We start from the raw sequence: 25,933 nt of genomic DNA on the forward strand, positions 1-25,933 counted from the left end.
TTACGCGGGGGTCACGCAGTACAACGCGCGCGAAAGTCGCCTTTCTCGTGGCGACGTGATGTAATTGAAACGATACTTGGGATATTAACTTGACACTCAAAGTGACAATAGTTATAATATCCAAGTTATTTCACTATGATTTCATTAAATAATCGCGCCAAGTGTCATACCCAAACGAATGATCCTCGTTAGCATGCGCTGTTGTACTAAGCGCAAGTGTTTTTTTTTTTTAAATCGGCAGCTGGTTTTACAAAAGGTTATAGCGCCCCGCTGTCTGTGATATTTCTCACGCAAATAAAAGCAGTCAAATTCAAAAGCATTTACATTAATGTTTATGACTCAGGACTAAGAGCCATACCCACCCACTCACTTCAACCAAACTCCACTTATGTTAATTTAAACAAGCAGTACATCGAACACTGAGCGATTGAAAATATTGACCTCCGTGACGACAATGGGCTAGAGCATAATTTAACATTTTTGTTTGAACTGACTATTTTGAATGATATCTTCGGACTCTCGAGCTCAGGAATAAAATTCCACTGCAGCTTGCTTTGGAGTGTGTGGGCGGCGGGTAATGACTCCTAATGGTTCTGATTTGACATCGACTTCCCGTGTAAGTTGACTCAAGGTTCAGTGCTGAATCATCAGGATGACAATATGAGCATTTTGTTCCTTAAAATAACTCGTTATCGGAAACAAGCTTCGAAGTATGTGTTCCATATAGAAAAGTTATAAATAGTTACTGGAATTTTTTTGGGGGTCCAGACTGTACAGAACTGAAAAAGGATTTTGAACTCTTAAACCAAAACCTCCTGTTTATTAGACATTCTACGTTTGCGTTGTTACAATTCCTGGGTACAGTTGTCAGACTTGTACAACTAATTAATTCACGCTAAAAGTCGTGCAAATACAAAGGTGGACTAAGTTATCTATAATTCATCAGACAGATCCTGCCCTAGCAAAATATCGGAGAGTATTTCCTACCAGGTATGACTCGGGTAAGGCTCTGCACGATTCTCTAACAATCGAAATTCTGCCTTCTACTTGTTGATCTTGCTAGGAATGCCTCATTTGACAAGAATACAAGAAACAAAGGATCTCCCATGAGCACATAATCGGGGTATTGAGGTCCCCTGGGGTTCGTGTGGCCGTGCTTTGCACCATAATGGTATTGACCGGTAATATTAATTCAGTCTTGTGTGGTCTATGTTTTTGCTTTCGCAGTTGACAAAAATTTCTCGCTCATTGCGTTCTCGCTCATTGCGTTGAAGTCGGACACCAAAGCATTACTGAATAGTCGTGAACGAGTGGTCTGTTCGCTAATGGCTTCGTTTTGGCTCGTCGTTGCTATTGGAGGTATGTTCGTAATTCAGATAAAAGAAAGGAACTTGAATTTTATGTCGCCGTTGCACGCAACTTTTAGTTAGGTATAGGCCGATCGTAATTTAAACTTCCTGGAGTTTTAAGTTATCTTCGATTTCCCGGGTGACAACTCTTACTTCATTTGCTTTTTTAAATTTCTGTTCGATTCTTCGGTGCCGGATATGTATCTTTATCATTATACTTATAATTTCTGCTTCGCAAAATTGGAGCTCTATGTAAAAACAATAAGCGTACAAGCCCCGCGTTAAAAATATTACGAGATTGTTGCTAAAATTTTTGGCGGCCCGGTTTTGCTCAATTTGTTTACAGTTAAGAGGGATTGCTTGAGGTGTAAAGCATATCGAAAACGCTCGATATTCTGATATCGTCATAATTTGACTTTCGTGTCAATAGAATACAACAGCGATGTTTACGAAGTTCAGCTTTCACCAAATTTACCTGCTTTTCTGATGCGTAATGTTACCGGCGCCGGAGGTATAGTCTAGAAAGGCATGCACCATCGCTCTGAGCTTCTTTAGAAGAAGGCAACTTTGATATGTACGTTTCGAAACTTTACTTCAACGACCATTGTATCGATAGATATTACACTCCAACTATGAAATTTATACCTCCTGAGTTAAATCTTTGCCGGGGAACAAAGAAAATTGAAATTAATTATAATTCGTAATACAGGTGGTTATTTTTTCAAGTCTCAACCGAATCTACTTGAAAAAAATTTCGCAAATTTTTAGTCTTTGGCTATGTGCGTCAATCTCAAAAGGAATTTAATGAATGTTGATCTCAAGTTCAACAATGAATTTTAGATAATGACGATTTGTAAATCGACATCCCAACCGAGGAAAACACTTAATCTTCGTCCTTTGCGGTTCAAACCAGACAAAAGCATGTTTTTCTAATGAAGCTTTGTTTACTGTTCTGTAAGAATGTATGATGCTTCTTCCTCAACAATAAAGGAGCTAATACCCCAAAGTCCGTGATAAATTCTCTTAAAACAAGCTTTCCTCAGGTATGACGGGACAAACTTTCTTACTTCATGTGGTCCTGATAAAACTTCACGGAATTCGGTTTCCATCTCTTTTTTCGATTTTTCGGTTTGCTCTTGTTGGGGTATTAGTTAACTAAGCAGAAAAACCGATTTAATTTTTGCATTACGTTCGCACTACGCCACTACTTAATTTTTCCTCGCTTGAACTGTTAGTCGTGAATCACTAGTTGCCTGTAGCCCGCCGAAATAGTAACTTCTTTAATGAGCTAGAGGGGTAGAGGTGAGGGGAACTCTCCCTCCCCTCCCCCCTTTCAGTGTGTAATTACTCACTTCTCGTTTCTTTCATTGAAACACTCGTAGCAAAACAATAATTTTGAGAAAAGCTATGGTGTTAGTCATGCCTCTGTTCATTAAACAACAGTGCAGCTATCGGCTCAGACACTGGAACGATAAAAGACGTCACAATGAAGTAATGGTTCCTGATAGGTTTCACTCAGTTTCCTGGCTCAGCATGGTTACACATTTCCGCTGTTAAACGTAAAATACACGCATCTTCCGCTCTCTGTTGATTTCGACCTCGACGATTCCTCAATGAAAAGGGGGTGAGCACCGTTAAAAAAGATAGTAAGCAGTTTGAATACAAACATGATCACAGCCTGGATCGTGGTCAGTTTTTCTGGTGAGTTCGTTTAGGGTATGATTTATACAGTCTCTTGTCAGTCAACTCATCATGTTTGCTTCAAAGACATTTGAAGGATATATCTCTATGGTCATTTTTATGGGCTAATACTCTAGGATCACGTTCTGTTCTTGATTTTATCTTGTCTTAGGAATCAAGTTCAATGGTACATTTTGAATATCAGTGTTTCACTTTGAGATTTGGTTCGATGATTTCTTGCATCTTGTTATCCCGGCTTCCATTGCTTTCTTCTGCCTAAAGGCCAGCTTAGGGTTAGCGGTTCCGTCATGATTTTTTTTCATAAAAACAAATTAGGCTGTTTTGAATACTTAAAGTAGATTTTGTCTTAACTCAACGACTTAAATTTCCCATATTCAGAAGTCTTTTAATTAAATTGTAGAACAGGCGGAATGACACGCATTGATGCCTGTCGAGTATATTCAATTTTTCGGAACATGTTCGAACACGAACAAAATACTTTGCATTTCTTAGCTTCATAAGTTTCAAAGGTTGCTAAGTGTATTTTAGTTTCACCCGCGAATGTAGAATTGACACTCATGCTTAAATATGTGAATACGTTAGGACAGAAGGCATTAACTCGATGCGTAGGGAAAGGTCGATATTAACAGTCGATTATAAAGTACGTGAACATTGCCACACAATACAAGTCAATATTATTATCCAAATGTACCTTTACTGAGATTAGCGATTTTTCGCTCATAAGTGACTTTTTATGTATCTGTTTTTTCATAGACATGGTGGCCATATCATGATTAATGGCTGTTGTCAATACTGGTATTAGTAAAATTCTAGATTAATACTAAACAACTCGACGTTACGTTTGGTTCATGATATGATTTCGGTCGCTATTTTTATATTTTCTTAACGTATTATTAATGACGTGGAAATGTAGCGGTATAGTTTGGATTCTCTGTTTTGTATTCCTTTTTTATATTTTCTAACGATCGTAGTCAGACTTTAATTTCACCGCTCACAACGATAGCTCATTCGAAAGAGAGAGGGCCCCGGCGGAGGGTTGTTCAGGGCACAGAAATTTTTTTGAGCATTCCTATAATGTAAGAAACTACCTCTCCGTTGCCTATAACGCAATGATAAAACAGCTAATGTTATGTGGATCAACTGTTTGGTCGAACTGTTCAAGTGATAACATAACGAGAGTCTTCAAGCTTCAAAAACGCGCTGCCCGAGTTGTCTTGGAAGCTGATACAAGGTCGAACAGCGTGAAACTCTTTAAGAAATTAGCGTGGGTCCCTTTCTATGACGAATTTAAGTTAAATAAGAGTACTTTAGTCTTTAAGCATTTACAAGGAAGCCGTCCTGCTTATATGTACGATCTACTCAAATTTAATGCAGACCTACACACAAGAGCTGGTCGTTATATTAAATTAAATCTCGCCTGCCCTCGTTTCAATCGCGAAACCGAGGGAGGGAAGACTTTTAGCGTATCTGCGACAAGGCTGTGGAACCAACTACCCATTAACCTAAAAAAAGATGCGACAACAGTTGCTTCTTTCAGAAAGGCCTTACATAGACATTAATTTTTAGCTTGCATTCTCATAGACTTGTTGACCAGTTTCATAATCCTCGAATACATTTTAATTCCAATTACGGTACTTTTAGGATCGTGGGCCACTAGTTAATCAGTTGAATTACTGTTGTGTGTTACCCTCCTTAAACAAAGTTGTTATTTATTTCTTTGTTTATAATATTTGGGGAACATTCAATAAAAAATTCAGGCAGTCAAAATAATTAAAGCTTGTGAAATTTTGATGTTGCTTGTGTCTTACAAGATGCCATACCACACAGGTGCAGGCGGCTCAGTCGGTTAAAATCTGCGAGAAAGGCCCATCTACTTTACAGGTTAAGATCTTGACAATTTCTCGAAAGTCGAAAGGATCTACCTTCACTTCACATTAAACTCCAGCTGTCTCGCCCTCTTCAGAGGGGTCTAAAAGGAATCAGGATTACAATCTTGAATGGCTTTCATTTAAAACAGGGAAAAACTTCGTCAGTAAAATTATGTGAAGGGTGTTTTGCCCACAGCATCCATATGAGAACACGACTTAGCTAAAAATCTTGCAGTGACCATTATTTCTGATGAGCTAGCCTTAAAATACTGTAAGTAAAAACTCAGAGCTCAAAATTAGGCCGGAAATTCCCTGTGATCTCACGTGGAAACCATCGCAGTTCTAACAAAACTCGACGGGACTTTCTTTTCTCTTTGAGCTTTGTCCACTTTTCCTTTTAGCTCAAATGACCTCGAACATGTCAGCATTTAGAATGAACTGTTCCTACTCCTCAAGTTAAGTTATGTTTTCACATGTTCTTTCTTTGTATTGTTGCAGTTGCCTCCCTGACTCTGGCGACAAGTGATCGTAAGTATAAATATTCGTCTTACATGTCTGCATTCTAATCCACAGTTTTGGTCTGTGTTTAAATCAACTGGAATTCTCATTCTTAGAAAAGATATGGTAACAAAAGTGCTAGTTTGAAACACATTTTAAATTTTTATTTTGCTGGAATTCTTTCGTCTGCAGTAAGAAACCAAGAGAGTAACTGAGAGATACTTTCTTTTTCAGCCTGCATCTCTCCTGGAGAATCCATTGATGCCTCAAGTGGTCACATTTCCAGCCCCAATTTTCCCAACAACTATGACGCAAAAAATATTTGTACCTGGAATATCACGGTACCCGGTGGGAAAATTATCAAACTGACCTTCTTGAACTTTACCCTGGTAGCAGGTGAAAACGATGACTGTGCTGGAGCGAAAGCAGAGAGTGCCCGAGTCTTTATCACAAACGTTGCCTCTCATGGAGGAAAACCCAATGACTTTAAGATCTGTGGTCAAAAGCTTCCCCCTCCTGTGTACTCCGAGGGAAATTTCATTCAAGTGAGATTTGAATCTCGCACCGGCCTTGTAAACAAAGGGTTCAATGCAACCTTTGAGGCAATAGATGGAGATTCACGTAAGTCCTTGTGCCAGTTTAATAGGAAACATGATACCGTTATAGATGTAAGCGGAAATTTGATTTGGGCTTACCCAGCAAATGATAAAATACAAACGATCAATGAACAGCTAGAGTCTATAGAAGAATGTAGTCAAACCTTTAAACCCCTACTCTCTATACAATTCATTATTCGATTTAAAACACAAGCTCACTAACATCTGTACAGCGAATAAGCTATATGTAGAAGGTAGTGAAAAGTAATCAGTTGACTGCAAAACCTTGTGGAAAAAAAAGGATTAAAAAAAAAAGAGCCTCACAGGCTGATTTTCGATCGCAGTTAAGAAAATGACATGTCTTTATTACTGTAAGTATGATGAATTTACCTGAACCTGACACACTTTTGGTTACTCTTTTTAGTGTGTCCAACAGATGTGATCCTAAACGAAACATCAGGTTCTTTCAAAACTAAAAATCACAACTAAAACAGTTTTCGAAGCCTGGCACAATCTTTGTTACTCTTTTCAGTGTGCCCAACAGATATGATCCTCAGTGAAACATCAGGTTCTTTCTCCACTCCCTTTAATCCAAGAAACTATCCATTCAACCAGACATGTAGCTGGAAGATTATAGGGAAACAAGGGTACCGTGTCGAGCTCACAATACCAGACTATAATCTTGAACGTTGCGGTGGCGCTGCTTGCACGTGTGATTATATGGAAGTTCAGAATAGCTTCAGTGATGAAGCGCTGCCTGGAAAACTATGTGGTACACCAAGGGATACTCCTGTAAAGTTTTATTCACTGCACGGAAGCCTGAGGGTGGTTTTTGTGTCCGATGATGCAAGGATGGATTATGACGGATTTGGGGCAACTTACAAGCTGTTGAACTACAGTCCTCCAAGTAAGTAGAGAAAACAACGTCGTGAGATCTAAGAGTTCGCTGAGAGAAGATGTTTCACGCAATAAACTCACCCTACAAGTGATGATAAGGCGTTTAGTTTAAGTGCCCATGGCACGAATTTTTTTTTTTGCATTTTCTGGTTAATAGCTGTATCTAAAATTGGAAATAATCGACCTTAGCACCTAGCAAGTTCTCCTTGACCTTTTTCTTGTGCATTGAAAGTATGATTCGGCGGCCAAAATGTTTCCCCGTTAAGGGGACGGCCAAAACGATCATGTTACATAGCTGTGACTTAGAATACTGTGAAGACACGTCGGTAATTATCGTGAAGAAAGGAGAAATATAGAAGAGAGGATGGACGTATTGCAAGGCCGGAGCGCCAAAAGATGTTAGCTACAGGAATAATACACACAAACCAGGTTTTTCTATACACTACTTTCGAAAGGATGTAGCTGTACGGCCAAAATGGACGCGTTTCGATCGTCGACATCGAGGAGATTTTACTCTTCAATGTCATCGGCCTTATGCTCTATACCGGCTTAGAAGACGCTTGTTACGAACACATACAACTAGCCAGATCAGTTTAAGATAACCAATGAATTCTGCTGAAAAGAATGCCGATTAAGGGGTCTGTTCCCATACCGTAAACGATTGTCCAACATTCTTTATTTTATTACTAATTTTCGGCTGACGTTTCGCAAGCGAAGAATGGTGACCTCCTCATTGTTGTTTATTTCACGCGCTTGAGATGTACTCCTTGTGTTTCCACATGACTACATTTCTGCTTTTCTTTTCCTATAAAAATCCTACCGATTGTAATTTACATCGTATTTTGATAACAGATTTACATCATTTGTAATGAAGTTCAAGCCCTTTCCTGAGCTGACCGATATCCTGTTGCGTGAACAGTGCGAAACCTCTGGCGGATACCAGCATAAACACATACAAGCTCGAAGAGGCCGTGTATTCTCCTAAGCTAGGTTTACGGAAATCCATCCCACGGTCCATCAATTCCCCCCTGTCCTCAACAAACTAAAAGTAGTAACAGTAGCAATGTCATTGTGATAGCAGCATTGCAGCGAGATAAATGAGGAAACACAAATTTTATTGAATTAGATGGTAGCGAATCCAAGTACCGTGCCGGAAAGTCGATGCGTACGAAATATTCATTAATAATACTGATGTCAATACTGATGTCAATCCTGCTCATAAACTAAAGATGTTTTTCTTCATTAAAATCCCTATTTGAGATTAACTTGAATCAAATGATAATAAACTCATTCGTTTTCCGTTCGGTTTGACCGGCTCGACGATCGCGATGATAACCTCTGCCTTTGCAATCTCCGAGGAAAAGAGTAACTTACGGTTAAACTTCCCCGTGACTTCTCGGTAAAAAATCATCGTGCCTCGTGAGACAGCTGATTCTTTCGTCAAAAGTTAGCTTTTAGTTTACCAAGGGTATTGCTCTACCTCAACGAAATTCTAGAGCAGTGACCAAGGGGAACCTTAGCCGCACATAGTTCGAGGGAATAAAATGTTACGGCAACAGAAACGAACACAGCTACCCATTCTTAACATAGATTTTGCCATAGAAACAAAACGCAAACGCAGCAAACTAAACATTCAGTAAGGGGAATTTTTTGTTTTAATCTTCACCTAAGCACCGCAGGCGAGAAACCGTCTTTGTCAGTCTTCGTCGAAATCTTCGTTTGATGCACGCGGTTCTCCTTCGAAGGGCTGAACCGTACTCTACTACTTGTGTACGATGTATCACAACTCTCGGTGGAGCTTGCTGAAGATAGGTTTACATCGCTATCGGACATAATTTCCAGAGTATTTCAACGCTGACTGATACAAAAATTATTAGAGATGTGAGAGATTTGCAAGTTTCAACTGAGAGTTTTCGCAGTTTTCTACGTCATCACCTACTAATTCGTTACCAGTCCACGGGACACTATTAAGATTAAATACGAGCACTTGAGGGCCCGAAAAGTCCGAGTTTTTTGAAATTTTTCTTCTATCGGAATTGGTTGGTACATTTTATGAGCTAAATATTTAAGCTAAGAAGGATTCATACTGGGTATAAATCTATCAAGGTTGGGACTAATGTTTGTAAAGCAGCGAAACCCTCAAGTAGCAAAACTTGAGGGTGTTGTTTGTGTCCGATGATGCAAGAATGGATTAAGACGGATCTGGGACAACTTACAAGCTGTTGAAGTACAGTCCTCCAAGTAAGTAGAAAAAACAACTTCGTGATATCCAAGAGCTCGCGGAGAGAATGTTTCATGTAAATTCACTCTTACAAGTAATGATAAGGCGCTTAGTTAGTACATGACTATTCAGGCCTGTTCCAAGCGTTCTAGTTAGTAAAACATAGCAAAATAGCCAAGGGCAGCATAGTAGCGGCGTAATGAAGAAGAGAGTGAGGTTTGGGTCTGGTAGGAAAAAGAAGAAGTTGGTTACACAACATGACCCACCCCTCCCTCGTTTTTTCGCTCCTCTGCTACTCTCTCGCTGTTCAATATGGCACTGTATTTTAGCAACTAAACGCCCGGAACAGGCTATGCTTATTCTCCTACACTCACATGCTCCTTTTCGTTGTTTACAGTTTGTCCCAAGGAAGCAATTCCTCTCTCAGGAAGCGGCAAAATAAGCAGCACAAACTACCCAGAGAGTAACTACACTGCGTCCAGAAATTGTACCTGGAACATAACCGCGTCAGCTAACGAAAAAATACAGTTTGTGTTTACTGACTTTGTCTTAAGTGGGTGTTCAGCCAACTTTTCGGATTCAAATTGTTCTTATGTGGAGCTTTATGATGGTGGGTCAACAAGTTCTCCTTCGCTGGGGCGATTTTTTCAGGGGTCGTCTTGGAATAAGACTCACCTCTCGACTGGAAACCAATTGTTTGTGATGTTCCATCCGGGACAAACAGTTGCTCGTGGATTTGAAGCAGAATATTCAGTATCTTCCCTCAATTCAACAACATCACCACCTACAACAGAAACGAAACTGACAAGTGAGACGGCAACGACCGGTGAATCAAGTACGACTGGTGGTAGGTACCTTGTAAATCATATTTAAAACTCCTGTTTCAATCATGAGAAAATTTTACACTAGCAATTGTTTCTCATAACTTTTCATGCCACCCACGCTAGAGTCATCTTTTGTGTTTTGTCTCTGAAATGATTAACATGTAGTAATCAAATGACTTGATCACTTTGATAGGTGCAGCGTCCAAGAAATCTTTATCGACCGGCGCTTATGTAGGTATTGGAATTGGTTCGGTAGCTGTTCTCGCAGTCGTTTTCATTGCAATTCGTGGTAAGTCCTATCGCTTCCCTCTTGGAGGGAATATGGGTGCGGTGCTATATTTACTTTTCAATTTGTCTAGCGCTGGTGAGGAGGTCTTCACTTTAAGACTTCTGATCAGGAACATGAATGACAGGGCCATCTACTCCCTTACTTTTTTTTGTAATGAGATCAAAGTGTTTAGAGGAAAAAAGTGGCAGGTTAAAAAGGAAATCTCAGCTTTTTCATCGACATCAAAACTCTCTTTTATCTGGTTGACTCGTCTGTCCGCAATGAAAGCTTTGCGAAACCCTTGTGTCCATACTACGCTTTTATCGCCCTTCAGGAGAGAGTCTTAGGATGTACTTATCAAACAAGCGGCCAAAAGCTTTACACCATGTTGTTGTAACCTTTTATCATATATATGTGTCCTTCTTATCAGGGTGACTAGCCTGCGATATAATTCCGGAAGCAAATACTAGTATGTCGTACTTACTCAAAGATGCGCGCCCCCGCAAACGTGTTTCCCTCAAATTAGGAAGGTGTGAACAAAGTTAATGAGCGCCGCGGCGCGTGTTGAAGTAAATGCGGTAAAACCGAAAAGGGGAGATTGAGCAGGGAGCGTCGTAATTTACGTTATGACTTTGGTGAGCACTACGGCCATCACCAGTACCGATTGCATTATAAACATTATTTATTCGTTTTATCCTATTGATATTTTTGTTTCTGACAGCTTTAAGACGACAGAATGGCGCGCATGACGTGAACACAGACGGTGAACCGGGTAGTAAGTATCAAGGCGACTACAATCTTAATGCTGGCCAGAACTCTGTATACCATGCACCAAATACCGGGGAGCACTCCCACGAGTTGGGATCTTTCCCTAACGGAGGATATGCTGGTTAAGCGGTTAAGAGTGTACAATATGCATCAATTAAAAAAAACCATATTGTTATTATCCGTATGGCAAATAATGTTATGGTAAAATATTCTTAAAAAAATAAATAAATAAATTAAAAAAAGCTGGTAATATGACGATCCTAGTGCTAGTATTTCGTGTAATTATTATTGTTAGTATTATAGGCAGTGTAAGCATTGTTAGTCGAGCAAGTTTCTGTGAGCTGCAACGCGAGTTTTTTGAGTGATGTCTGTATTGTATGTAATTGTAAGTGAAGTAAGCATTGTTAGTAGGGTAAGTACTGTAAACTATGCGAGTTTTTTAAGTAATGTTAATATTGTATGTAATCGTTAGTAGTTTAAGTAGTACTGGATTCTGTAAGTTGAAAATTATGGAAGAAAAAACAAAAGAGTGTAGAGGATTATGTTCATGAATAGCCTGTTCCAAGCCCTTAGTCAAAGGAGACGAGTGAAACAATGAACGCACGACTAATGGAAGATTCTGGACCCCCACCCCGACCACGTTCTTATTATTCGTGCGTTAGTTATTTGGCTCAGACCATGAACTGAGAGATTGGTCACAAGCTGGATTATGAAGAAACAAGGAAGTAAGCACAGCTTAGGGATAGAATAGAAATATTTTTACTATCAGCTATCACAATCCATTAGCACAAATTACAAAGGGATACAGATTAGAGACTTTGATAATTTAAACTGTACGTAGTCTCCAATTTTTCAATAATAATGAGGAAGTATAATAAATTCAAAATCCTCAACAGTATTAAAGGTTTAGAATTCGCTTTTTTTTTGCAAAAACACAATGCGCTTTAATGTGTTTTGGGGACGAGATATTGTCCTCTCTTGAACTTTTTCAAAAAAAAAAAAGCAAACAAACAACACAACAAAACGAAGAAAAATGATAAAAATAAAAATGGAATACTGGGCTAATTGTCATTTGCGGCGATCCGAAAGGTTTCTTGAAAGTTGTTGCCTCTTTCCTGATTAACATTCACGGAGTGACTTGGTGAGATATATCCAATCAAAGAGCGAACAAGAAGATATAAGTACAAACTGTAGCACGCTTTTTTGTCAATAATTAATATTTGCATTTTAGGTATAATTTTTTTTTTGTAACTAAACGTTCCCTCTGAATGATATTAGCACCAAGATCATTATGGATCTGCGAATTGTTTCGAGTCAAAAGCCGCTTATATAATTATCTTTACTCGTTTGCTAATTTAATTAGTTTTAGCTTAACCTTTACGGTGAGCACTTTTGAAGAACGCTGTTATCGCACGCGATATATAGCAGATAGGCAACGCGCGTGCGGTTTTCTCGCACGCACGTGACTCTTAATGTTCTCTTGATTGTGTGCACAGGCTCGCAGTTATGGAGTGACGTAAACCGACTTGTGTAAGTTCGTCTGATAATAAAAGCAATAACCGCATTTTATAAAATTATTGCGTTGCAGCTTTTACAAAAGATCTTGTTAACGTTTCCAGTAGAATTTGATTGAATCCGTGAGCGTCAAGTAAAACTATGTACGGGTTTATTGTGGGAATTCGATCAATACGTCTTGCTTCTGTGCGGAACCGAAACTATCAAGTGTCAAGAACAGCGATTTTAGGGTATGACCAATTTAGGACTTTCGTCACCTAAAAAACTGGCGTTATTTTGGAATTTCTGTGGCACTATGCCGTTGCTATTAAAATTTGTTTTTATTTTGACTGTTTCGCTTTGATTTTCGTCAACTATGACGGATTTCCTTTGTATTTTGACGTAAATCATAAATCTCCTGGTTTTCATTTCCTTTTTATCAAAATAGTAAAATAATCATCGTGTTAAGAGACTTAGTGGGGAGGGGGAGGAGAGAAGGCAAGCAAGATTCCTCCCCTCCCCTCTAATTTCTTGCATCTTTTTTCTTTCACTTCTTTCATTTAAACTCTCGGAGTAGAAATATCCAAAGGAAACCCCTTATGTCGAAAGGATCCCTCAAGTTGCGTCGACTTCTTAGTACATACCATCAAGTTACAGCTGAAGAACTGAAATTGTCACAGACTCGTCAATGACGTCAAGGTCACGCTTACTTTATTCGGTCTGTTGCCTCTGAGCTTGCTTCCATATTTCCGCAGTTAAATACGAAATAGAACTGACTTATGTTGCTCTGTTGATTTCGACCTCGTCGATTCCTCAGCGTGAAGAAGATCAAGCTTTGTTAAAATAGAACAAGAAGTTTGAATACCATCATGATTTCAGTCTGGATCTTGATTACATTTTGTGGTGAGTGAGAGTTCTTTCATGCGAATGATTAATGCGCAATTTTCACTTCACTGATCATACGTGCAACAAAGGAATCTAAAAGTTACATCTGCTTGCTCTTACAGGCCAAAGGTTTGAATTATCATTCTGTTCTTGACTTTGCTTTGTCTACCGACTTTTAATGCGCATTTTCGAAATGCAAATTTAATGTCATGTAACTTGATCTGGCTTTATCCTGGTGTGCTGGTTAACCAAAATATGTCCTGGTGTGCCGGTTGACGAAACTTGCGTGACATTGGTCAATCGAATGATAGCGTGACAGCTAGATAATTTGATAAATAATTAACGCTTTGATAATAAAATGCAATAAAATGCCGGCATTGGTTCATTGTTGGGTTATTTGGGTTATTTGAGTCGTTTGGATCTTTTGGATCAGCTGGGTCATTCGGGCCAGTTGGGTCACTTGGGCCAGTTGGGCCAGTTGGGCCAGTTGGGCCAGTTGGGTCACTTGGGCCAGTTGGGTCACTTGGGCCAGTTGGGCCACTTGGGTCACTTGGGCCACTTGGGCCAGTTGGGTCATCAGTTATCTATAAACCAGGTGAATTTTTAATCGCCGATTTCCCGCCACAATTGCTAAAATACAAACGCTGACCTAGGCGCCTGTTAGTTCATTCTAGCTTTTCCCGCCATCAAAGAAGGTGCTCACAAAAGTTACGTAGTTAGTTTTTCGATATTCGACATATTATGGACACTCAGAGTAATGTTACATCTACCGCGGAACTGGAATCTCAGCTGGGCCAAATTATTCTTTCTATTGAAGAAGTTGTACCCCAACGCCTTCGTCAATGGCTGACGGCGTTCGCTTATAGCAATGGCACAACGAGCGAGATGCTACTTTGTTCAGCTCTGGTGCCTACGAGCTCTTTGCTCGGTCAGACAACACTGAAGCTTTTTGGTTCCTACGAGGAGAAGGTAAACCTTCATCTGATCGCTACTGCCCCTTCTGGAACGGGGAAAACACCAGCGTGCCAGAAAGGATGCGTGGAGCCAATCGTGGGCCATGTCGAGGAGAAAATACAGACCAGCATTGTGATTGATGAAACATCATCAAGCGGCCTATTCAACCATTTCCTGGGAGGTTAGTTTTTATTTGACATCGACAGGAGCTCCTAGCATTGATTATTATCCTTGGAGTGTAGTAAGCTTCAGCTAATATTACAAGACTTAATGAATCACTGAAGGAAAAAATTCCTGATAAATAATTTAATGAATTTGAGAAATTTTCTTTAACCCTTTAACCCCTAAGAGTGACTAGCATTTAATTTCTCCTCACAATATCATTCCTGAATCAAATGAAGATCATGAGAAAAAATGAAATGATCACTAAGTAAAGAAGCTCTTGACTGTTAAAAAATTGTCCCTGTCAACACCATATGAAATGTATTAAGAACACTGTGGAGAATATTCCTATCAATGCTAGGGTGTAAAGGATTAAATGATTCTCTAGAAGGACTACTGATCTTGTGCCCTCCATTCTTGGGGCTAAGCTGAGGGGCTCCCATATGAAACAGACAGGGTTGCTTACTGAAAATATTGAGTTAAACCCCTAAAGGAGACCAATGTGGACTTGACTCAGATGTAAATAAGTAAAAAGCAATATTTTTTTTCCATTTCTTTACGTGTCCCCCATAGGGTCTTTAATATGTTGGCATTTTTCCTGGAAACACCCAAAGCAAGCTCAAACATCTGAAATTTACACTCCAAAGCAAGACAATGAACACCCCAGTCTGTTTTGTATGGGGGTCCCCCTGGGCCCTTTACTCTGCAATTGAGGGTAAGTGGGTAGAAATTATGGGTAGTATTAGAAATAATTTCAGCTCTAATTTACAATCAGTTGTCCAGGAAAACAGAATATAACCAATTCAGTACATTTTATTGCAGCATCCACAGTGCCAATCCTTTGTGTGGATGAAGCATACTCTCTCCTACAAAGACTAACATATCAGGGAAAATCAACATCACAGACAAGCCTCTCAATGGAACGCCTGTGTAAATGTTACGATGGAGATTTTTGGTACGTACTAAAAGGGACAAAAGGCAAGCGAGTTGGAGTAACTTCAGCTAAACTAGCCCTCCTTGCTTTCACCACCCGTCAGCAGTTCCTGGAGTCAGTTTGGCCAAAAATTGTAGCCTCAAATAATGGGCTGGCAGAGAGGTTGCTGTTTTTTTATCAAAGAAGATCAGAAGATCTTGACCTGGAAGCCATGGCAGAAAACTCTGACTACCTGGACGAGTTTTCTGTTAAATCTCTTGGCGATGTATTTGAAAAGATATATGTGGAACATAACACAACCCCAGCACTGAAATACACACTGACTGCCACTGCTAAGGAAGTTTTCTTTAAGTTTAGCAAGCCTAATGAAGATTACAGCCAGGGTGCAGTTGCCAGTCCAAGTATTTCTTCAGGTTCAAAGAAATATAAAAACACTTTACGTGTTGCTTTAAATATGCATGTCCTTTATCACCGGCTAACCAAAGCACTTGCCTTGGAGTCAGGGACAACACCCACAACAATCACAGAAGAAACCATGCAAATGGCAATAACTTTCATGGATACTCTTGAGACCATGAAGGGAATCTCAGAGCTGGTGAGTTTAATATAACAATAATGATAATAATAATTATTATAATTGTCATTATTATAATAATCTATTATGGTGACCCACCTGGAAAGGAAATGACCATATCCTGGACAATGGGGGCATTTCTTTGTTCTAACACCATCACATTTACTCTACATCTGTAGATTTTAAATTACTCCTGATGAGCAATGCAAGACTTACATGACATTCCCAACCAAAAGATCACATGCTTAATTAAATTAATTAAGTTTAATTTTTTATTCCAAACTGATTGGAAAAAGAACAAAACAATTCAAACTACAAGATACATGGTTTGCATTATGCACTCAATATTTAGTGGACTGCTGATAACATAAAAACTTTACATGGTTTATTTTAATTTGAGCCAAATGGGTTTGTTTTACAGTCTTGCCATCTGCAGAAGTCCTCAGTAGGACTCAAAGTGGGAGTGTTGGGTGAAGACATCCAAAAAAGAATTCTGTCTCTCCCTGGTCCTTTTGTGTGTGTAAGAAGAGTAGTGCGGAGCTATTCTTCTACTAGAAGACCCAGCAGTAAAGCAGCCCAGGAAGCCATGGCAGCCTTACAGGAAGCTAGAATTGGTTCCATCATAAAAATTAATAAGTTGGTAGTCTTCTGCAAAAAGCTTCCAACAGTCGTAAGCCCACATGCAATTGCTGCTTGTGGTTTGACACCAGAAGAGTACCATCAGGCATTCCTAAAAAAAGATAATAAAATCACAGTGGACATGCACGAAACTGTCATGAATGCTCATCCACAAAAGGATGAAATTCTAGCATTCTTAGAGGCAACAGAGTAGAACTTTTAATACTGTACTTCTTGTCTCTTTGATATATTTTTGTTGTGTCTTGACTACAACATATGTACATAACATTAATAGCAAATTGCATACATATTTTATTTTTTATATAATTAGGTGTGTTGAAATCAATCACAAATTGAAACAAAATTTTATGCACAGAAAGATGGTATATAAAAATCAATGTAGTTCGCATTCCTTTTAAATTTATTAAATTAGTATATTTTGATGTGATATTTCAAAAAATGAATGCTCAAAGAAAATAATTACATAACTGAATTAACTAAATTCCTTGGATAGTAAAGAAGGAACATGTGGTAAATCATTTTATTGTTTTTTTAGAGGGCACGGTAACGAATCTTGCAATCTGATTGGTTCTTTACCCGGTCAGTATTTTCCTATCTCTGCCCACGGGCCACGGTAACGCTCTCGTGAGTCGCCGAGTACATCCCAACTTTCGTTGTCATTTTTCATAAATATACCTCGTTTTCCGGCTGGGCAGTATTTTTAAGCAAACACGTCGGTCACTACCTCAAGCCGATAAATAACCTATGAATCCTCTCTTTTCTCTCTATCAAATCACTTTGGTTGACAGAAAAATATTGGTTTCAGAATGAATTTGTATAAACAATAGTGTCATTACGTTGGTTGACAAGCGGCCTAAAAACCGTCTGCAATTCATTTTAATCGTTCACAAAAAGTACCCAGAAAGTTGAAACGTGAGGTATTTGGTTACAGTTAAACTGAACGATGGAACTTTCATTCATTTAATATCTGAATTTTCTCGAGCAATTTGTTCATAGTGAAAGAGCGAGCGAAGTTTTAATTTAAGTTCTACAACAAATATACGCTCCTGGTGAGTCTTTCCAATTCCGTTCAATTTGGACATTTGTACCTTAAATTGCACAACAGAAATTGAAGGAATTTTTTGATAAAAGGCCGCAAGATATTCCCTTGGGTCTCGTCGGAGTGTGCCGTTCGAATTTAGTTTTTGTGAAGGAAAGATCAGAGTTAAACACGCCATTACAGAAAACAAACGAGCAAACTCTCACAACTTCAAAATAAAAAAATTGAATTTACTCACAATTACTTTCCTCGCCGTTTACTTAATGAACAGAGGTAAATCTTCGTACATGAACAAATGGTCGATGAGAGTGAATAATACTTTCCGTTAGATCATTAACTGATTTTGAAGAAAACATTGTCGTGACAGTCCTTGCCAAACTAGTTCTGTTGGTTTTCAAATGTTCCTACGCTTTTTTTTTCTTGCGCGCTCTCTAATTGACAGGTGTCAGATTGTGACAGATACTCGTAAAAATAATGTTTCAAAGTTTGTTTGGAAGCCTTTTAAATCACCTTTATCGTTACGGAAATGAAAATGTTTCGCTGAGGCATCTCTCTTAAATTTGCATCACCTCTATTTTAACTACTATTTACTCACTCAAAAATTGTTCAGCTTATGGAAGATCTTGCCGTATTTACGGCCATAAATCATTCGGGTTCTTTCGGAAAGAATTTCGTCAAGTTTAAAAACAATAAATATGTTATTTACCGGCTAAGGGTCGGTCCGTATGGTGAAAAACTGTGACCTCGGTCTTGAAAATGCTGCCCTCGGCCTACGGCCTCGGGCAGTATTTTCAAGACCTCGGTCACAGTTTTTCACCATACGGACCTCCCAGCCGGCAAATAACATATATATATTTTTGTTGTCTCCTGACTGCATTAGATGTACATAACATAACAAATTGGATACATAATTAATTTTTTTACATAGGTTTATTAAAAATTTTTCTTAATCACAAATTGAGACAAAAGTAATATTGTGGAGTAAGATAGTTTATAAAATTTATTTTGTTCATGATTCTTTCATATTGTATTAGTATATTTCGATGTCATATTTCAAAAACTGAACACCCAAAGATAATAATTACATTACCGAATTAATAATAAAAGTTCCCGTTCATTTCAATCATGTGCACTTTGTTATATCTACTGAAACAACTGCCCAGATTATGTTGGGGGTGATGGTGGGTGGTGGGGGAAGATGTTGAAGTTTCCATTTGACTGGCTTGTAGAACCCTATTCCTAATGGTTACTAATACTGATTCCCTGCCAATTAGTTTTAAAAAAACTCAATTTGGCTAACATTAGGTGGTACTTACAGTATCCAAAAGAGTATGTTTAATCAGAACCAGTTCAGTTCAACCTGCTTTTTGTAAAGCGCTTCAAAGCCTTTAGCCACTTTCTTGATGCTTTGGAGTTTCCCATCTATTTGTTTGGCTTTCTTTGGTTGCAAGGGACTTCCAAGATTTTTTGAAATGTCATGAAGTTTGGAGTAGTATTCATACACTCTTGAAGGTTCAATGCTTAGACCCTTCAAAGATGCAAAGTTCACAAGACAGTCTAATGTAAGACTTTCAATCTCAGACCATCCAGATACTGGAGTTAAACCTTGACTTGTCAGATAATCAAGACTGGAGATGCTCTCTTTGGCCTCTTGTAGTTTTTGCTTGGGTCGGTACCTTGAAGTTGTTACAAGTGTGTATGCCTGCTTGGCAGCCTGGGAGCTGCCATAAGGATTTCCACAACCAACACATTTACATCGATGGGAGCAACCAGCTATTTTAGAGTAGCATTTACACCGGCTCTTGTTACCATTTGGTACTTGACAGCAGAATTTTCTTCCATCCTTCTTGGCAGAACCACGACCGCATGAGCAGTGCTCAGGCACCTGTTCCTTTAGAGAATTATTGCTACATGTACTTGTGGAACTAACATGGGGTGGGATAGCTTCATTCACGTTCTCCAAAGATACCACATTGTGATATAATTCTGGTTGACCAATACTGTATCCCAGAAAAATTGCCTTGGTAGCTGTGCAAGGCAACAATGGGGAAACTGGTACTACAGGCATGTGGTCCAGTGATGTAAAGATGACTATGTTCAGTCTCAGAATCTGGGATAGTGCAATTCCTATGACATTCCCCAACTCATCTGAAAAAAAATGAAAGTCTCAGAGAGGCTTTTTGGTGTGCTTAACTATGCAAAATCAATCCTTATGGATTAAACAAAAGGTGCAAGTTTAAATTCCAGAAATAGAATACTCTATAATTAACACCACTTTGCTGCTATTTGTTTTGTTTTGTTTTTTTTACAACGGGTATTTTACTCTTATGTTATTCTTCCGTATGTAACTTTTCATTCCAAATATAAATTTTTTATTATTGAGAAACCCAAACAGGCAAAATATTCACTATACTGAAAACCTGTAGGAGAAAATTTCCCTTTTTCTTTTTTTTATTCCACTTTTACAAATATATCAAAAAAGGAAAGAAGAATTTTAAGAGGATGCATGCCTCCCCAACAGAAGCAAGTTTTTCTAACACTCCACCCATTTAGAAATACAAATTTCACTTTAAACATTTTCTATATTTTCCCTCCAACTCAAGGAATTTCCAATGCCTTGGAGATTTTTTGGAAGTACACAAAAAGAGATGTCATCTGTCCTAACCAAAACCTTAAAGGGATTTGGTATTACTTCATGAAACCTTTTCAATGTACCCAACTTTACTGCAATAACATGCCAAATTAATGTCTTCACTTACTTGAAAAGTATCCACATTCCCTGAATTTGTTTACCTCATCATCAAAATGCTTTTCAGGTGACAGAAGGGCATGCTTGTACCTTCCAGCATTGCTGAGCAACTCATTCACCACAAGATCCCGTAATTCTTGGACAATCTTTATGTCACCACTGTCAGCCAATGAAATTCCAAGGAAAACCAAGTGCTTTTGTAGAGTGGGTGAAGATGCCAAAATTTCTTTCAGCTGACTAAGAACACTGAGAAAAATACTATTTGCTGGGCAATCATAGTCCACTGTGGCAAGTTTTAGGCTATAACCCAATAGATTCTTGTTTAGCCTTTCTGAGTGTTCAGCAACTTTCTCTGTGTTGAATGTGGAGTTACTGAACAGAAGTAAGCTGCAGGGCATTAAGTGGAGTAGCTTAGAACTCAACCTGGGATTTGTACATAGTGAACACAGCTGATTATAAAGAACAGACATGTTCACAGCCTGACAAAAAATGATGTAAAGCTAACTGTCACTGAGCCCACCATTGCTTGTGTCATGATACTCAGCACTGCTGTTAACAAACATTTCACACAAAATACTCTGCATGACTTCAGGATCATACACATTAGGAACACTAGCATTCTCAGGATCACTAGACTCTGGGATTATGCCAAACCTTTCAGCTGTGGGTTCAAAGCCTTGTTCATCTAATGCTGCTCTGTAGGATAGGATAGGCCTTACACAACCTGATGGTAATTCTGATGCACCTCTTCTCTCATTCCAGAGGTAAAAGAAGGTTGCCAATAATGCCTCAGCCAATTCACAACCTAGTCTTGATCGGGCTATCACAGCCTTCAAATTTTTGTGGAGATTTTCATTTCTTGTAGAGCCACCCCCTTGGAAAATCCTTGACAAACAGCCTCTTTCAATATGAACCTTCAAATTTTCGATTTCATGCAAAACATTTCTATTCAAAACAGCCTCACCATTGTCATAATGGACATCTTTCCATCTCTCTGTAAGACATTCAAGGTTACTCAGTATGGTTTGTTCATCTGGTGTATCCATCTCTCTAATTTCACCTTGGTCTGCATCAGCTCGGAATATCATTTTGAAGTCATTTATGAAAGACGAGGACAAGTACTGCCGTTTGCTCTTGGGCACTTTTGAGGTGACTCTTTGGATGGCATGAAACAAGTCAAGCTTGACTGACACATTTGGAAAAATCTGCTGTAATTTGCTGCGAACCTTGCAGCAGTCATCCACAAAAATTGTGTCACAGGATGCTTTCTGTTGATCTAATCGACGCTTTAAATTATTTAATATGTCCTGTACCTTACTTATTGCAGTACCCTTTGTCAATTTGTAGGCGAGCACCTGGCCAATTTCATTCATAACTATATACAAGGAATCAAATTGTGTAGACCAAGATCCATTTGGGAGCATGCATCCAATGTTTGCAGCAACTTTGAATGTGTGGTCGGCACTCATCCATTTAGCAGTTTTCTCACTGATACTTTGCCGAAAAAATTGTTTGTTCTCTCTGAAGATATACAGAAAGCACTGATGAACTGTATCTGTGCTCGGCGTTGGTCTCCACACCTCAAAAGACGGGAATTTTTGAAGTTTGTCGTTGTCTTGAGACTCATTTTTCTCCAAATATGTAGAGATGTGTCTGGCATACCTACACTGTCTTTCCGCAAAGTTGTCCACGTATCTTTGCGCTAGAAACAGTTCAATTTCATGAAATGGCTGTCCACTTGAAGCTAATGCAAACACTAAAGAGCAAAGTTCAGGAGTGAATCCTAACTTATGGCCGAGATGAAATTTAAGATCACCTGATGGTATGCTCTCTAGTATTTTGGGGTCATGACCAGCGATTTCGTGTCCTTCAGTGCATCGATACACACGGCTTACAAGCAACACGGGGCCATTTACACAATAAATTTGGCGTGGCAAATCTCGCTCGCTCCTTCCATCTTTCCACTTACAGGGAGTAAGTATACTATTCAGATGGCCGCGCTCATAGTGGGGGCATGTGAATCCAGTATCGAAACAATGCTGCTGCTGCTGCAATGGATCCCAGATGATGACTCTGGGAAGCACATAGTCGCCAACGTCAGGAGGACTACGGAAGTCTGGGTTTAACTGCTGCCCTGGCTCAATAATTGCAGGTCCATCCACCTTTCCGTCCTGAAGTAAGTGATCTTCATATTTTTTAACATTATGCTGAACATAGCTAAGCAATTCCTGAGTTATCTTCATCGCCACACGCGGATAAATCACTCCGCCATCTAATAACTTCTAAACAAGGCTTTTCAGAGAGGCTTGGACCCAACAGAGCCCTTTCCCGTTTCAGGGCCTTCTCGGATTTCATAATGGCCCAACTGGCCCCAAGTGACCCAACTGGCCCAAGTGACCCAACTGGCCCAACTGGCCCAAGTGACCCAACTGGCCCAAGTGACCCAAGTGACCCAACTGGCCCAAGTGACCCAACTGGCCCAAGTGACCCAACTGGCCCAAGTGACCCAACTGGCCCGAATGACCCAACTGGCCCAAGTGACCCAACTGGCCCGAATGACCCAACTGATCTAAAAGATCCAAACGACTCAAATAACCCAACAATGAACCAATGCCGGCATTTTATTGTATTTTATGATCAAAGCATTCATTATTTATCAAATTATCTAGCTGTCACGCTATTATTCGATTGACCAATGTCACGCAAGTTTCGTTAACCGGCACACCAGGACATATTTTGGTTAACCGGTACACCAGGACATAGCCCAATAATATCTCATATGCTTGTAAATGTGAGAACATCACAGGAACGTTTTCAGGCTTCTCAAAATATGACAACGTTCAGCCCAAGCTCCAAACTTAGACTAGCGTAAGAAAGTTAGCAGAAGGAAGCCGTCAAGAAGAATTTGAAGAAGGGAGCGAAGTCGAAAAACAAATATTCAAGCATCATTGCACACGGTTCCATGCACACAGCTTGAAACCTAACGATATGTTCACTTTTATTCCCATGGAGTATTTTTGCCTCTTTGAGGAAAAGACGCTTTTCCTTCTCGTCCTCACCTTACAGTTTTTTGTTAACGACCTTCTCAGAATTGTTTCTCGCCACAAAAACCAAACCATAGGATCCTCGACCGATAGCCTCTTCTTTGTCTCGCAACTGCTTCCACTCGAATAATGGTAAACCATGACAATCCAAAGATCCGTCTGAATTACACTTCCCTTTCAGAAAGGGCAATTTAAACGCCATAGAGTTGACGATTTGCAATTTGTTGAGGAACAAAAGAAATCCGCTGAACGAATTGGTGAAATAGCCTCTTTTTTGTTTAGAAAGTGGTGGTGTTTTGGACACCTGGTCGCGAAGAAATTCTTCAAATTCTTCTTGACGGCTTCCTTCTTCTAACTTTCTTTTGTCTTTTCACGCCATGAGAAATTCCCACGCGCGTGACACCCTGCAAACCTCTCTTCAACTAGTGTTACTCAAGTCCCAAAACTTATTCGTGGATGAAAAAACGCTCGTATTGAAGGGCTCGTAACGAGGGCTTGCTCTCACGCTAGTCTAATGCCCCATTCACACCAAAGCTTAAACATGTTTAAAAGTTGTTTTGTTAAACACAGTTTAATTTTTTTTTTCTTCATAGAAACTATTTAACCGAATATTTTTGACTTGAATGTAGCACATTGGAAATGCAAGTTAGCTAGTACTTGAATCCAATGGAAAATCAAGTTTTTCAGTTCTCTGTTTATAATTTTCATTCAATGAAAACCAGTTTAACAAAACATGTTTTGCTGGTGTGAATGGGGTATAAGTTTGGAGCTGGGGCTGAACGTTGTCATATTTTGAGAAGCCTGAAAACGTTCCTGTGATGTTCTCACATTTACAAGCATATGAGACGTTATTGTTTCAATAAATCAATACAGACGTGACCAGGAAACGTATCAAAGTTACAATTGTTTATTGTAATGTGGTATGTCGAGTTTGGTTTCATGGCAAATTTTGCTTAACAAAAGGTAACTAAACAGGTTTACAACGCGAAAACGCAGCTATCTTTCATGCATAATGGTTCATTATTATTTATTCCACTCAGTAAAAGAAAAAAATTAATAACACTTAATTTTAGTCACGCGCGTTATCGTCGTGGGGATAAATGAGCCAAGCGCTTAGTGTCTTTGTACAAAATTTGTGCAACATGCCCTGACATCCGTTCCGTGTTTTAGGATTTGGGGTCATTTTCCGCCGTTCGATGTTTTAGGATCTGAGGTCATTTTTCGCCGTTCCGTGTTTTAGGATTTGGGGTCATTTTCCGCCGTTCCATGTTTTAGGATTTGGGGTCATTTTCCGCCGTTCCGTGTTTTAGGATTTGGGGTCATTTTCCGCCATTCCGCCATTCCGCCGTTCCGCCGTTCCGGCTTTTAGGGTCGCCCTTCTAGTACAACATTTTTTCTTTGATGTCGTTATGAAGGTATCCTTTAGAGTGCACGTGGTCTAAAACACTGCATATCTTTTTAAATATAGAAATACAGTTTGCTTTAGTAACTGCGTTGTTATCGGCCGCTTGATGGAGAGTTGCACTTTCATGCTGAACACCATGAAATTGAGTCACAAGGCATAATGGTGAGGCCTTTGTAACAACACCAAAAATCATGGGTAGATGTGGATGGTCCCCCAAAGCAGAAACGACCTTTGCTTCGTGGAGCAAATCTCTCCTTGCTCGTTCTTCATCCTCTGACGTTTCGTTGTGAGTCATTTGCTTGACAATAACGTCGATGCCTCGATAGCGCCCGAGAAAACACTGTCCAAAGCTTCCACTCCCAACTGGATTTTTAGACAAGTATTCAATGTTTTCTGGCCTGCGTTCTTTGGGTTCAAATCTGGATCCATTGCTCGCTGTGGTTTTTTTTCCAATTAAAAAGGTTTGATGACGTTTCCCATGAGGTTTCTGCGAGACAACTGCGTCGGCACCAACAGCCATTTGAATCATCTTAGCAGCTCTTGAACAACCACCCAAGGCCTCTTTCATCTCTTCACTGCCTGGTTTAAGCGCGAGGATATGGGGTTTCTTGACATTTTGTGGCTCAAAATGTTGGTCCGAAGGAGGCAGTTTCGTTTCCTTAGCCTCAGAAGTACAAGGCACCAACTCATTCGCTTCGCGGTTGAGTGATTGTAGTTCAACATTTTTATTCGTTGAATTCGGCATATGCTTCCCTTGTTTCCTCTTTCTCCATTCTTTTCTCTGTCTGTTTCTTTCTTCTGGAGTGTTTTTTCGTGATTTAATAGCTCGCTCTTTTCGTTCTTCTTCATCTTCAAATTCCTTCACAAATTCCGCCATCATTATGTAGCTAATTGATCTATTTCCGAAACACAAATGAGCTCGTGATCGGTGTAAAAGTATAAAACAAAGGCTTGTTGATGTGCAGGAAATTCAATGCTCGTTTTGATGAACTTGATGATATGTGAAAGCCCGAGTTGCTCTTCAATCGTTTCTGGTTTGCTTTCATTACGCGACATTCTTCTGT

The 25,933-nt window shown here is 39.4% G+C and overlaps 5 protein-coding genes across 7 annotated transcripts; 2 read left to right on the forward strand and 3 right to left on the reverse strand.

Annotated features, from left to right (window-relative positions):
* Positions 1-482: 482 nt before the first annotated feature.
* On the forward strand, positions 483-12,567 carry LOC149034895 (tolloid-like protein 2). 3 transcript variants are annotated; one of them, XM_089192787.1, is made up of 8 exons: positions 483-616; positions 1,064-1,359; positions 5,417-5,446; positions 5,651-6,037; positions 6,545-6,919; positions 9,528-9,977; positions 10,148-10,243; positions 10,944-12,567. In XM_089192787.1, exons 2-8 carry the CDS (start codon positions 1,326-1,328, stop codon positions 11,114-11,116), a joined length of 1,545 nt encoding a protein of 514 aa, XP_089048913.1. In that variant the 5' UTR covers positions 483-616; positions 1,064-1,325; the 3' UTR covers positions 11,117-12,567. The 3 variants fall into 3 exon arrangements, with proteins under 3 accessions (XP_089048913.1, XP_089048914.1, XP_089048915.1); XM_089192788.1 differs by lacking the exon at positions 483-616 and adding an exon at positions 950-990 and having other exon boundaries at positions 1,228-1,359; XM_089192789.1 differs by lacking the exons at positions 483-616; positions 1,064-1,359 and adding an exon at positions 2,855-3,050.
* A 1,393-nt stretch (positions 12,568-13,960) lies between these two features.
* Positions 13,961-17,147, forward strand: LOC113668034 (uncharacterized). Its single transcript, XM_089192791.1, has 3 exons — positions 13,961-14,504; positions 15,308-16,014; positions 16,415-17,147. Exons 1-3 carry the CDS (start codon positions 14,111-14,113, stop codon positions 16,823-16,825), a joined length of 1,512 nt encoding a protein of 503 aa, XP_089048917.1. The 5' UTR covers positions 13,961-14,110; the 3' UTR covers positions 16,826-17,147.
* LOC149034896 (uncharacterized) lies at positions 16,243-20,890 on the reverse strand. Its single transcript, XM_089192801.1, has 3 exons — positions 20,431-20,890; positions 18,988-19,819; positions 16,243-16,723 (listed from the first exon to the last, which is right to left on the reverse strand). The coding sequence occupies exons 1-2, from the start codon at positions 20,888-20,890 to the stop codon at positions 19,011-19,013; spliced, it is 1,269 nt and encodes a 422-aa protein (XP_089048927.1). The 3' UTR covers positions 16,243-16,723; positions 18,988-19,010.
* A 30-nt stretch (positions 20,891-20,920) lies between these two features.
* LOC149034897 (uncharacterized) lies at positions 20,921-22,663 on the reverse strand. The gene has a single exon (XM_089192760.1). The coding sequence runs from the start codon at positions 22,661-22,663 to the stop codon at positions 20,921-20,923; it is 1,743 nt and encodes a 580-aa protein (XP_089048886.1).
* Positions 22,664-24,355: 1,692 nt separating this feature from the next.
* On the reverse strand, positions 24,356-25,895 carry LOC149034898 (uncharacterized). Its single transcript, XM_089192811.1, has one exon. The coding sequence runs from the start codon at positions 25,747-25,749 to the stop codon at positions 24,844-24,846; it is 906 nt and encodes a 301-aa protein (XP_089048937.1). The 5' UTR covers positions 25,750-25,895; the 3' UTR covers positions 24,356-24,843.
* Between the last annotated feature and the right edge of the window lie 38 nt (positions 25,896-25,933).

The sequence above is a fragment of the Pocillopora damicornis genome, chromosome 13 (genome assembly GCF_964200805.1).
Source record: "Pocillopora damicornis chromosome 13, jaPocDami1.2, whole genome shotgun sequence".
NCBI classification, from domain to species: domain Eukaryota; kingdom Metazoa; phylum Cnidaria; class Anthozoa; order Scleractinia; family Pocilloporidae; genus Pocillopora; species Pocillopora damicornis.